The sequence below is a fragment of the Leucopleurus acutus genome (genome assembly GCF_964270905.1).
Source record: "Leucopleurus acutus genome assembly, chromosome: 18".
In the NCBI taxonomy this organism is placed as follows: domain Eukaryota; kingdom Metazoa; phylum Chordata; class Mammalia; order Artiodactyla; family Delphinidae; genus Leucopleurus; species Leucopleurus acutus.
Window position 1 is genome coordinate 16,213,012 of NC_139160.1, and position 12,130 is coordinate 16,225,141.

The 12,130-nt window shown below is 34.9% G+C and overlaps 1 protein-coding gene across 1 annotated transcript in view; it reads left to right on the top strand.

Moving 5' to 3' along the window:
* Positions 1 to 12,130, top strand: part of INTS6 (integrator complex subunit 6) — an 88,451-nt gene that overhangs the window by 1,515 nt on the left and 74,806 nt on the right. Inside the window, exon 3 of the mRNA XM_082859586.1 lies at positions 348 to 497. Coding sequence (XP_082715712.1) covers positions 348 to 497 — 150 coding nt within the window. The remainder of the gene's footprint in view (positions 1 to 347; positions 498 to 12,130) is intronic.

The following is a 12,130-nucleotide window of genomic DNA, read 5'->3' on the forward strand; positions in this document are numbered from 1 at the left end:
CGGGCCGGTGGGACAGCGCGCTAGGTGAACTTCGCAAGTCCCGCTCACTTCTGCTTTCCACCAGTATCTTTGCATCCCCGAATTCTGGGTATGAGGCTGGGGAGTACGCTTCCCGGGGAAGTTATAAAGTACGAAGGCTGGTAGCTGACGAAAGCTGTAGAGCCAGCAGGTTTATTCTTGGCCTCCTTTGGAAGAGAGTTTCCTCAGCAGTGATGCGTTATTGACACGTTACTCAAAACCGTGCAGCAAAGTGAAGCAGCTCCTTGGTGAACGGCAGATTGTTAACGGCCGTCCGTGTGCACATGGCTTTGAAAGATGAAAAAAAATTCTTACGTTTTTCTTTTCAGGCCGGATGGAAAGAAAACCATGCAACGTTTATGAATGAACTGAAAAACCTTCAGGCTGAAGGACTTACGACTCTTGGCCAATCCCTAAGGACAGCTTTTGATTTATTAAATTTAAATAGATTAGTAACTGGCATAGACAACTATGGGCAGGTAGGTTGACTATTAAGGTGGAAAAACAGTTGATTTTTCTTTTTGTGGAAAAACAGTCCAGTCCCGAAACTGTATAACGTGAAATACAAGTGTAAAACATTTCAGATTAAAATCCAGTATGCACATAATCCAAAAGTGAAACAATGACCACACTGTATATGGTTTTATAGCCCTCATTTTTTTTTTTTTTTAAAAATGTATTTGTGTTCAGAATTCGAATCTGAATTCTTTGCTATGAAGTTGACATAAATTTAGTTTTAACCTTAAAGTTCACTCAGGAAATAAACGGGAAAACATCCTGCCTCACCACACTCAGTTTCTCTGGTAGTCTGTCCACAGGCAATTGTGCAACTCTTGCAATGACTGACAGACACTAGTTGATTAGTGGTCTTAAAATGTTAGAGGAAATTATTCTATTTGTTGTATCAGGGTTTAATTTAACCATATTATATAGCTCTGAAAGGTAAGAAGGTTTTCATTGTAGTGTACTAACTGGCTGAGTACATTAAGATTTCTCAGCTTTTGGGGTGTGTCCAGTAAGGCACTATGCAGGAAGAATTCTGAAGCCATTCTTGAATTAAATGACAGGTCCAGAGTTTTGTTTTTAAACTCCAAACCCTTGGGAAAGAGGCTGTTTGAGAATATGAAAGAACCCTTCCTTTCTCCCTTAACTCTCCCAGTTCCTCTGTTGCACTTGGCTGTTCTCTCTTTGAAGATGAGACGAGACCATTAAATCACATGATGGTTCACTATGGGATAATGCAAGGTGGTCCATTATAACACTTCTTGAGATAACTGGCCTGGGAAGTAAAAGATACTGAAGAATGTGTAATGTTACACATAACAAAGGAATATTAAATCCAAGGAGTTCAGTTCCTATGTTGTGCGAAGCACTATTACCACAGTGATACTTTTAGGCACACATTTTGTTCTTGTTCCCAAGTTCCATGAGCCACAGTTTTCAGGAGTTTCACAAATTTCAGGGAAATTCTTCCCACAACTACAGCGTTTGGTTTCTTTATATAGAAAGAAGCAGAATTGTTCCCTTGTTTTAGAAATGTTTATGCTTTACTTTTTAAGGGTAACTTTTCAGTGCCTGAACATCTTTGGCTTTGGAAAATGATTGAATGTAGTTCTGTTGCATTTAAAGTATATGTTGCAACTTGGAGTCACTTTGTTTCTATCTTTATGGAATTACGGAATTGCATTTCATGTATTTTCTCACACATTAATCTTTTTCTATTTCCCCTTTCATGCTGCTTTATTTTTCAGCTTTTAGTAAGTTGGGCAGATTTGCCATGAACTTTTTAGTTTGTTTCTTTAAAATAATGGATTTATTTCCCTTTCATTTTCCTTTGTTATCTGTAGCACTGTGCAGTCTTATTGCTTAAGGTTTTGAGCTAAACTTTGAGTTCAAAGACAGATGAAACTTGCCATTATTCAGTTATCCTTATTTCCTTATTATTGGATATACTAACTTATTATTTGGTTGTCAGGTTGTCAGTGTATAGCAGAACTACTAATTTCCTGATCTTCTGCATCACATTTCATAAGTGGGAAAGGCGTTTAGACACGTTTACCTTCTACCTCCTATTAAAAATATGGCTTAGGTGTTTCCTTAGAAAAAACTGATGGTCATGGAGAGGCTGAGGACATTTCTAATTTAAACCCGTATTTTCCTTTTCCCAGTTGCCATCTTCCACCAGAGGATGCTTAAGTTCTTGTCTATAAAGCTCACAAAAAGTTTGAGGTTGAAGGTGGTCCTGCTGTGCTCTTACCACTTTGACCAAGAGAAGAGCCTGGAGATAGGATGTTTTTGTATGTTAAGATTTATTAATTCAACAGAGGGGAGAGGTTACGCCTTTCAGTTATTTTGATGAATAAGCAAGGATGCAAGGAGTAATATCCTGAATTGGCACATGAAAATGATACTAGCATTAAAATAACTGAGGAAGCCACAATTTTCCAAATGAAAATTGACAATGATTGAGTCTAATGATTGTGATTCTCATGATTAATTAGAAGAAAACATCTTCCCAGAAGACATTTTTCATCATAAGATTTTTTTCTTGCTGATTTAAATATACATTTTGTATTCAAAAAAGGATAAATTATCAAGAATTTGGATGTCTCAAATATTTAATATTGAATATAGTTCATGTATTTTCTTCGTAAGGTTATCTGCCTATTTTTTGTGGAGTAGTATTCTGTAACCTCAGTGTTTCTTGTAAATACTTCCCGTTTCATGCTCTATATTAGGATCTTCAGAGCCCACAGTACTAAATGCTTGTATATAATCTCAGTAGTTGAAGGAAATGAGAAAAGGTGAGCTAGATGAAAGGGCATATTGATTTTATAGAACATCTAAAAACCTTTATATGTTTCGGAATAATTTTTCTTAAACACTTAAATGGGGTTTATATATATATATGTATCTGTATATTTATATAGATATTTCCACACGTGTTCCCACTACCCACATACATGCACATATGTGGTTTCCATAATCAATTCCAAGAGTATTTTTAATATCTATATCTATATTGCATAAGTTTAGTTGGCATACCTACAAATAAAACATCTTTGAGATATTAGCTAGGATACTAAGAACTTGCAGGGCATCAGTTAGGTTAAAGTAGCTGAGAAAAAAATGATTCTTGGTGAATGTTTTCTCAAGCACTTTGGATATCTCACCAAGTTCCTTGCATATAGAAGTCCTTACAAATATTTAATTTGGATAATCAGTACCATTTGCTGATACTTGTACAATCATGGAACAATGTAGTCAGTCTTTTCTTTATAAATTATAGTAACAACTTATTAAATTGCTTATCCTTGCCGCTAAATTTGATAGATTTTTTTTTCCACATGTATTCACCAGAGTTTCAAATAATGCTGATCTTTTGAGAGCCACTGAAAATTTGAACCTGCCTTAATATCTAAAGTTTGGACATGTATAAAGTTTTAGAGGTCTGATTAAAGTTTCCTATGTAGATCGGTTTATTTTTCATACTTTTCCAAGTTGTTCTATTTTCTGTCAATTTTTTCAACATTGTTTATTATTATTTTTTAAGTTAGGTTCCAGTTAGGTTTAGCTGCTAAATATTACTCTGGCCTGCAGTTCATCATTTTTGTCACTGGACTGATTCCACACTCCTACTACTGAATGTACTAGTACTGATTCAGTTGTTCTAGGACTTAGAATGGTACCTGACCTACTACTGTATGCCTTTGGTGAAGACAATCCTTGAGTAATACCATAAAAGGAAGTATAATATGTGTTTAATTTTTTGAGGGTTTTCTATTCCAAGTGTTTACCTCATTGAAAAATGGTGGCTTTTAGACACCATCAAATTGAATGAATCTTAGGGAGAATAATGTTAGCCAGTTTTATTCTTCAGCATAAAGAGCTATTTGTGAACTTAGCAGATAATTCAGGTAGATTTCTAATAATACTGCTTTTTTCCCTTTACCAAAGCAGCAGTACCCATTTAGTTCTCAGGTAGTACATAATAAAGGCTTCTCTTTTAATGTTGGTAGGTGAAGTAATGAAAACTTGATTCCCATTTGGGTTTTTGGTTTCCTTTAGGCTATCAAGAAATATGTAAACAATAGTTTGGTATTTATTGACCTATAGATATCTTTTCAAAAGAAAGTAGATTATTATACTTGAACATTCTGTGCTGAATATGAACTGGAGACATTTTTTAAGTCTCTGAACTTTTTTTTCTAATTTTTAAATTGTGGTAAAAAACACATAACATCAAATTTACCATCCTAACCATTTTTAAATGTACAGTTCAGTAGTGTTAAGTATATTCACATTATTGTGCAACCAATTTCCAGAACATTTTCATCTTTCAAAACTGAAAGTCCTTTCAAAACAATAACTCCTCATTTCCCCCTAACCCCAGCCCCTGGCAATCAAAGAACGGCACCATTCTACTTTCTGTTCCTATGAATTTGACTACTCTAGAGATGCCACCTATAAATGGAATCATACAGTATTTGTCTTTTTGTGACTGGCTTATTTTACTTAGCATAATGTCCTCAAGGTTCATACATGTAGCATGTGTTGGGATTTCATTTCTTTTTATGGCTAAAATAATATTCCATTGTACGTGTATACCACATTTAAAAACTTTTTTTGCATATACCACATTTTGCCTACCCGTTAATCTGTTGTTGGACACTTTGGTTGCTTCCACCTCCTGGCTGTTGTGAATAATGCTGCTATGAACATGGGGTAAATGTCTCTTGAGATCCTGCTTTCAGCTCTTTTGGATATATACCCTGAAGTGGAATTGCTAGATTGTATGGTAATTCTATTTAAAAAAATTTAAGGAAATGCCATATTGTTCTCCATAAAGTTTGCACTATTTTATATTCCCACCAATAATACACAAGAATTTCAATTTCTGCACATCCTTGATAACACTATTTTCCTTTTTTCTAATATTACCCATCCTAATGGATTTGAAGTGATATCTCATTGGTTTATTTGCATTTACCTAGTTATTATTTATATTGTACATCTCTTCATATGCTGGGTGGACTTTTGTATACTGGCTTTGGAGAAACATCCAAGACCTTTGCTTATTTTTTGTTATTTTTTTCCGTTGTTGGTAGGAGTTCTTTAAATATTTTGGATATTAACCCCTTATCAGATGTGCAATTTGCAGATTTTTCTCCCATTCCATGGTCTGCCTTTTCACTCTGTTGATTGTCCTTTTTACAGAAGTTTAAATTTTTGATGTATTCCAATATATCTATTTTTTATTTTGCTGCCTTTGCTTTTAGTGTTATATCCAAGAAATCATTGCCAAATCCTATGTATTGACGCTTTCCCCCTATATTTTCTTTCAGGAGTTTTAGCTTTATGTCTTACATTTACGTCTTTAATCCATTTTGAGTTAATTTTGGTATATGGTGTAGAATGAAGTAAGCTTCATTCTTTTGCATGTGGACATCCAGTATTTCCAACACCATTTGTTGAAGAGACTGTCCTTTTCCCTTTGAAAGGTCTTGGCGAGTGCCTGAACTTAAGGCTTCTGAAATTATTTTCGGTAATTATTGATGGATAGGGGACTCTATAGTCAAACTTGCTTAAATGTTTTATCTCCATCTTTAATTGTGTAAAAGAAGAGCAATGGCTAGGAATGTGAAAATTGCATTCCAGTTCTGACCTTGACATTGAATTACTATGACACATTGGGCAGTCACTTTACTGCCCTGTGCCTCTGCTTGTTTCCCAAATTGCCAGTAATGAAGCCATTAATACCCTTAGAGAATCGATGAGAGTCTGAAATGGGATGGTATATTAAAATGTAATTTAAAAATTATGAAGTGCTCAGTAGACACAAAGCATACTTTTTCTCCCCTCCATAGATTATTCACTTCTGGTTTTCTCTTATTTTTCACCTTTGAATTTGAAATTAGTTATAAAAATCTAGTGATATTTAAAGCTGATTTTTATTACATGCTTTGAAATCTGTTAGTAGCATATTAAGTATATATATATTTTTCGCAGGGGTGGGCTTTATATTGCTTCCTGGGGAAGCAGTGTGAAAGGTAAATATAACTTGATCAAAGTTGTCTTAGTGGCAGTTGATAAGCATGGGATAAAGTACAAGGCTGGTATTTTTAAAAAAACAATGTTAAATGAAAACTGGATGAATATCAATTAGCAGATAAGTCAAAGTCATTCTTTCATAGGAATACAAGTTAGAAAAGGAACCCTTAGAAGACAAAAGCACGTTTTAGGATTCTTTCAAACAGGGAGCTCCCCCTAATGCATTTAAGATGAGATTTACACAAGTTTAATATGCAAGGAACTTTTGAGGAGCACATCTATTAGGTAGATCAAGGGATGTTTTAATAAGAAGGTTTGACTGAGCTCAAAGTAGTATAACATGGCTATGATTTATTTCCTATTGAGCATTAATTTAATTTATTATTTATTTATTTATTTTTACATCTTTATTGGAGTGTAATTGCTTTACAATGGTGTGTTAGTTTCTGCTTTATAACGAAGTGAATCAGCTATACATATACATATATCCCCATATCTCCTCCCTCCTGCATCTCCCTTCCACCCTCCCTATCCCATCCCTCTTAGGTGGTCACATAGCACTGAGCTCATCTCCCTGGTGCTATGCGGCTGCTTCCCACTAGCTATCTGTTTTACATTTGGTAGTGTATATATGTCCATACCACTCTCTCACTTCGTCCCAGCTTACCCTTCCCCCTCCCCTTGTCCTCAAGTCCATTCTCTATGTCTGTGTCTTTATTATTCGTGTCCTGCCCTTAGGTTCTTCAGGACCTTTTTTTTTTTTTGGATTCCATATATGTTACCATCTCTTTCTGACTTACTTCACTCTGTATGACAGATTCTAGGTCCATCCACCTCACTACAGATAACTCAGTTTCATTTCTTTTTATGGCTGAGTAATATTCCATTGTATATATGTGCCACATCTTCTTTATCCATTCATCTGTTGATGGACACTTAGGTTGCTTCCATGTCCTGGCTATTGTAAATAGAGCTGCAGTGAACATTGTGGTACATGACTCTTTTTGAATTATGGTTTTCTCAGGGTATATTCCCAGTAGTGGGATTGCTGGGTTGTGTGGTAGTTCTACTTTTAATTTTTTAAGGAACCTTCCACACTGTTCTCCATAGTGGCTGTATCAGTTTACATTCCCACCAGCAGTGCAAGGGGGTTCCCTTTTCTTCACACCCTCTCCAGCATTTATTATTGTTTGTAGATTTTTTGATGATGGCCATTCTGACTGGTGTGAGCTGATACCTTATAGTAGTTTTGATTTGCATTTTTCTAATGATTAGTGATGTTGAGCCTTCTTTCCTGTGTTTGTTGGCAATCTGTATATCTTCTTTGGAGAAATGTCTATTTAGGTCTTCTGCCCATTTTTGGATTGGGTTTGTTTTTTTGATATTGAGCTGCTTGTAAATTTTGGAGATTAATTCTTTGTCAGTTGCTTCATCTGCAAATATTTTCTCGCATTCTGAGGGTTGTCTTTTCGTTTTGTTTATGTTTTCCTTTGCTGTGCAAAAGCTTTTAAGTTTCATTAGGTCCCATTTGTTTATTTTTGTTTTTATTTCCCTTTCTCTAGGAGGTGGGTCAAAAAGGATCTTGCTGTGATTTGTGTCATAGAGTGTTCTGCCTATGTTTTATAGCTTTATAGTGTTTGGCCTTATATTTAGATCTTTAATCCATTTTGAGTTTATTTTTGTGTATGGTGTTAGGGAGTGTTCTAACTTCATTCTTTTACATGTAGCTGTCCAGTTTTCCCAGCATCACTTTGAAGATGCTGTCTTTTCTCCATTGTATTATTCTTGCCTCCTTTATCAAAAATAAGGTGATCATATGTGTGTGGATTTACCTCTGGGCTTTCTATCCTGTTCCATTGATCTATACTTCTGTTTTTGTGCCAGTACCATACTGTCTTGATTACTGTAGCTCTGTCTGAAGTCAGGGAGTTTGATTCCTCCAGCTCCATTTTTCTTTCTCAAGATTGCTTTGGCTATTCGGGGCCTTTTGTGTTTCCATATACATTGTACAATTTTTTGTTCTAGTTCTGTGAAAAATGCCATTGGTAGTTGATAGGGATTGCATTGAATCTGTAGATTGGTTTGGGTAGTATAGTCATTTTCACAGTGTTGATTCTTCCAATCCAGTAACATGGTATATCTCTCCATCTGTTTGTATCATCTTTAATTTCTTTCATCAGTGTCTTACAGTTTTCTGCGTAGAGGTCTTTTGTCTCCTTAGGTAGGTTTATTCCTAGGTATTTTATTCTTTTTGTTGCAGTGGTAAATGGGAGTGTTTCCTTAATTTCTCTTTCAGGTTTTTCATCATTAGTGTATAGGAATGCAGGAGATTTCTGTGCATTAATTTTGTATCCTGCTACTCTACCAAATTCATTGATTAGCTCTAGTAGTTTTCTGGTAGCATCTTTAGGATTCTGTATGTATAGTATTGTGTCATCTGTGAGCATTAGTTTTAAAGATGGTAATTTAAATGACAAATTTCAAGACCCAGGTTTTATTTTCTTTGAAAATACTTGCTATAATTTATCTTCATAATTTTATACTCTAAATCTGTTTTCTAAAGGATCAAAAAACCACCCTGTGTGTTTTTTTAAAAAAAGAATGAAAAAGAATATCCTAAAGACATCAATTGCATTCTTAATTAGAAATTATTGAAAATAAATCAGAAGTATAAAAGGTAAATAACACGTTCCATTTCTTCAAAGAAATTTTTATTTTCCCTTTATGCAGAAGAATGTCAATAATTATGTATTAAACTGTACAGCTGAAAAAAAGCCAGGAACAAATATTTGAATGAAAGAATTTCACTTATTCATTTATTTTCAATTGATTTAAGGTCATTTATGGTCAGAATTAGCTAAAAGTATTGTTCAGCCATGTTTGTGTTATGGATTTCTCCAAGGAGATCATATAATATTTTATAACTTGAAATTTTCCTAAATATTTAAAATTATTTTTAGTCATCATAATCCTTCACTCCAATTTATACTCTTATAAGTAAAATCGTCTTGGTGGGTTTCTTTTCTTTGGTTGGTCAGTGCTCACGTATACCAGCCCTGTTTTCTTTCATTTTATTTTATTTTATTTTTTAATTCTTATTTTGTTTTTGTTTTTTTGACTGGGGCACTTGGCTTGCGGGATCTTAGTTCCCCGACCAGATACTGAACCCAGGCCCTTGGCAGTGAAAGCGCAGAGTCCTAACCACTGAACTGCCAGGGGATTCCCTGTTTCCTTTCATTTTAAATAAGTAATTTCTTTATACAAACTTAATTTTCGTTTAGCCCTATTATTAATCTGTTTAATTTAAGCATGGTCCGAAACCATGAAGTACTGAGTTTTTTGGGTTTTGTTTTTGTTTGTCTTTATTGCCTGATCCCTCTTCTTTTCCCCCAACCTTTTCTGTTGAGATATACCTTAAATACACATATTCTAATTATGAAGCCTAGTAAAATTTTAAATACACTCTTGGAAAAAAAATTGAACTTTTTGCATCTACTGACAGAACTTTTCAGTAGATTTTTTGTAAATATTATTATGGTTATTGTGTCCCAGAGCTTTATAGTTGAAAGTGATGTTAGATTCCATCTTCCTCATTGTATTAATGTAGAAAGTAAGGCCCAGAAAAGTTAAAATGCTGAATTTCTTCACATTATGAAAAATTTCAAAAGAGAGCAATTGGTTATGAAACAGTCATGCAGATTTTATTAGTAATTTGTATTTTATTTAAGAGCAAATTTTACTGGAAGGTATAGCCAGTAGATCTGAGTCCCTCTGGGTGGGCGTGTATCAGTAACTCTCCAATGAAATGTGTGTCCTTTCAGTTCCTCTGTGAAAAGCAGGCGTTTCATTTTGTCATTGTGTTACACTTAGCTTTTCTTGTAACACCTGTTAAAATACCGTTTTTTACATTCAGTTGGATTTTCTTCCCACTCCCTCCTCCCTCCCAACTCCTTGAAAAAAAAAAAAAAAGTGTGAACATGGGGGATAGTTGCCAGGATTTTATACCATTCTTAATTTAAGGCCTGGATGCTAATATGTATGTGTGTGTGTGTGTATATATACACACACACACACACACATACTGTTTGATTTCATATTCATAGTTTATTTAACGTTTCTGATGTAGTTAATACAGGACTATTAACCTAGTCCGTTAATTAGTTGACTTTTCCCATGTAGTGTGCCAGTATTACTGCTATAATTATAAGTTTTTACCTGGACAGCTTTGTAACTAGTTAACTATCAATTAGTTTCCTTTGACGTAAGATACTTTTGAAAATCTCTAAGCATTGTTGTTAAGATTCAGAAAAATCTGTTTGGCTCTATGAATTCCTAGTCCACCCATGGGTTCCTGGCAAGTCATGTAATCTCTCTCAGCCTCAGTTTCCCCATTAGGAAAATAGAATGAAATAATCTATCTTGCAGGATTGTGGTAAAAATTGAGTGATATATGGTATAATTTGTTATTGTAATACACGTATTACCATTTTTGTGAATTTCCTTTTATTTAAATTTTAAAAATTGGAATTGTGGGTAGAGTATTTTATCCAGCTTTTTAAAGAACAAGAATTGTGGTGATAGGGAAAGAACTGCTTCATTAGAACTGGCTGTGCCTGGCTCTGGGGCTACTAGCTTATGTTGTATTGACTGACAAGTCCCTTAACCTCACTGAGCCTCAAATTTCTCATCCACAAAATGGTGGTAATACCAATCTTGAAAAAGTTTTTAAGGATTGGAAATAATTTTTTTTTTTTTTTTTTTTTGCGGTACGCGGGCCTCTCACTGTTGTGGCCTCTCCCGCCGGGGAGCACAGGCTCCGAACGTGCAGGCTCAGCGGCCATGGCTCACGGGCCCAGCCGCTCCGCAGCACGAACCCGTGTCCCCTGCATCGGCAGGCGGACTCTCAATCACTGCGCCACCAGGGAAGCCCTGGAAATAATTTTGTTAATCATCTAGCAAAGTACCTGCTTGGAAAAGGTTTATAATCTGAAACCTTTGAGAAAAAACAAAAGTTTTTTCATAACCCAATATGTATACATCACAAGAAGCTAGAATTAGCTGTCCAGCAGTTTCAGCTAAAGTAAATTTTCTTGCCATAGGGAACATAATGGTTTTTGGCTTTGAAATGAAGCTCTGTAGATTACTCCAAAAATACTTTCCCCTTGGAGTTACAAAAGTCTTTTCCCCCACATCTCTAATTCTTATTCAGAAATGGTTTAATAACAGTTAGTACTTCAAACAAACAAACATGTTTTTGATTTTCAAAGCAAGAAAGGTTTCAAGCTTCTTTGAGGAAATTTAGATCTCGGCCCATTTTTAGGGCCTTGTAACAGTATATTTTAGAATTCAGGTTGCTGATGATTAGGATGGGGTGGAGGATGTCATTGTGCAGAAGAAAGGTCAAATGTAAAAGGTGTGATCCATTTTATTGTTTGTAATGTAGATTTATGTGGGAAAAGAACATAATAGGATGACCGTAGGAAGGATTATTTTATGTGATGATATTTCTCTTTTAGGGCCTATGTGATTTGAAATTTGATTATTGGTATATTGAGAGATAGTTGTACCTCAAAAGTATTTTAACTTAAAAATCTTATAATTAAGAGGATTAGTTTTAATCAGAGGACCAATTTATCAGCCTAGTGATGACTTAGCAAAACTTATTCTAGGTCCTACATACGCTTGCCTTTTTTATCTTTGCCTTAAAAGGAAATGACGTTTTAACATTTTCCATCTATTAGTTTTGCTCAGAGAAGCTGGGGAATATGTGAAGGTCCTTGGGAGGATTATATCATCTAAAAAATAGAAAGGAAAACAGTTCTGAGTATGTGAGAAAAAGTAATTGTAGCATTAGCTTATTAGGTAATGTAATTTGTAACTAGTCATTGACAGGATTGATGCTGGCATGTTGAAGGAAAACTCTCACTTTGTCTTCAAGCTGGTGAACCTAGTTAGATATTAGGTAACATCAACAAAGTCTGCTTATTCTGGAGTGCAGACACTGGAAGCATCCAAACAACTATTCTGAAAGGATTAAAAACAATTGATTATTTTTAGTCAC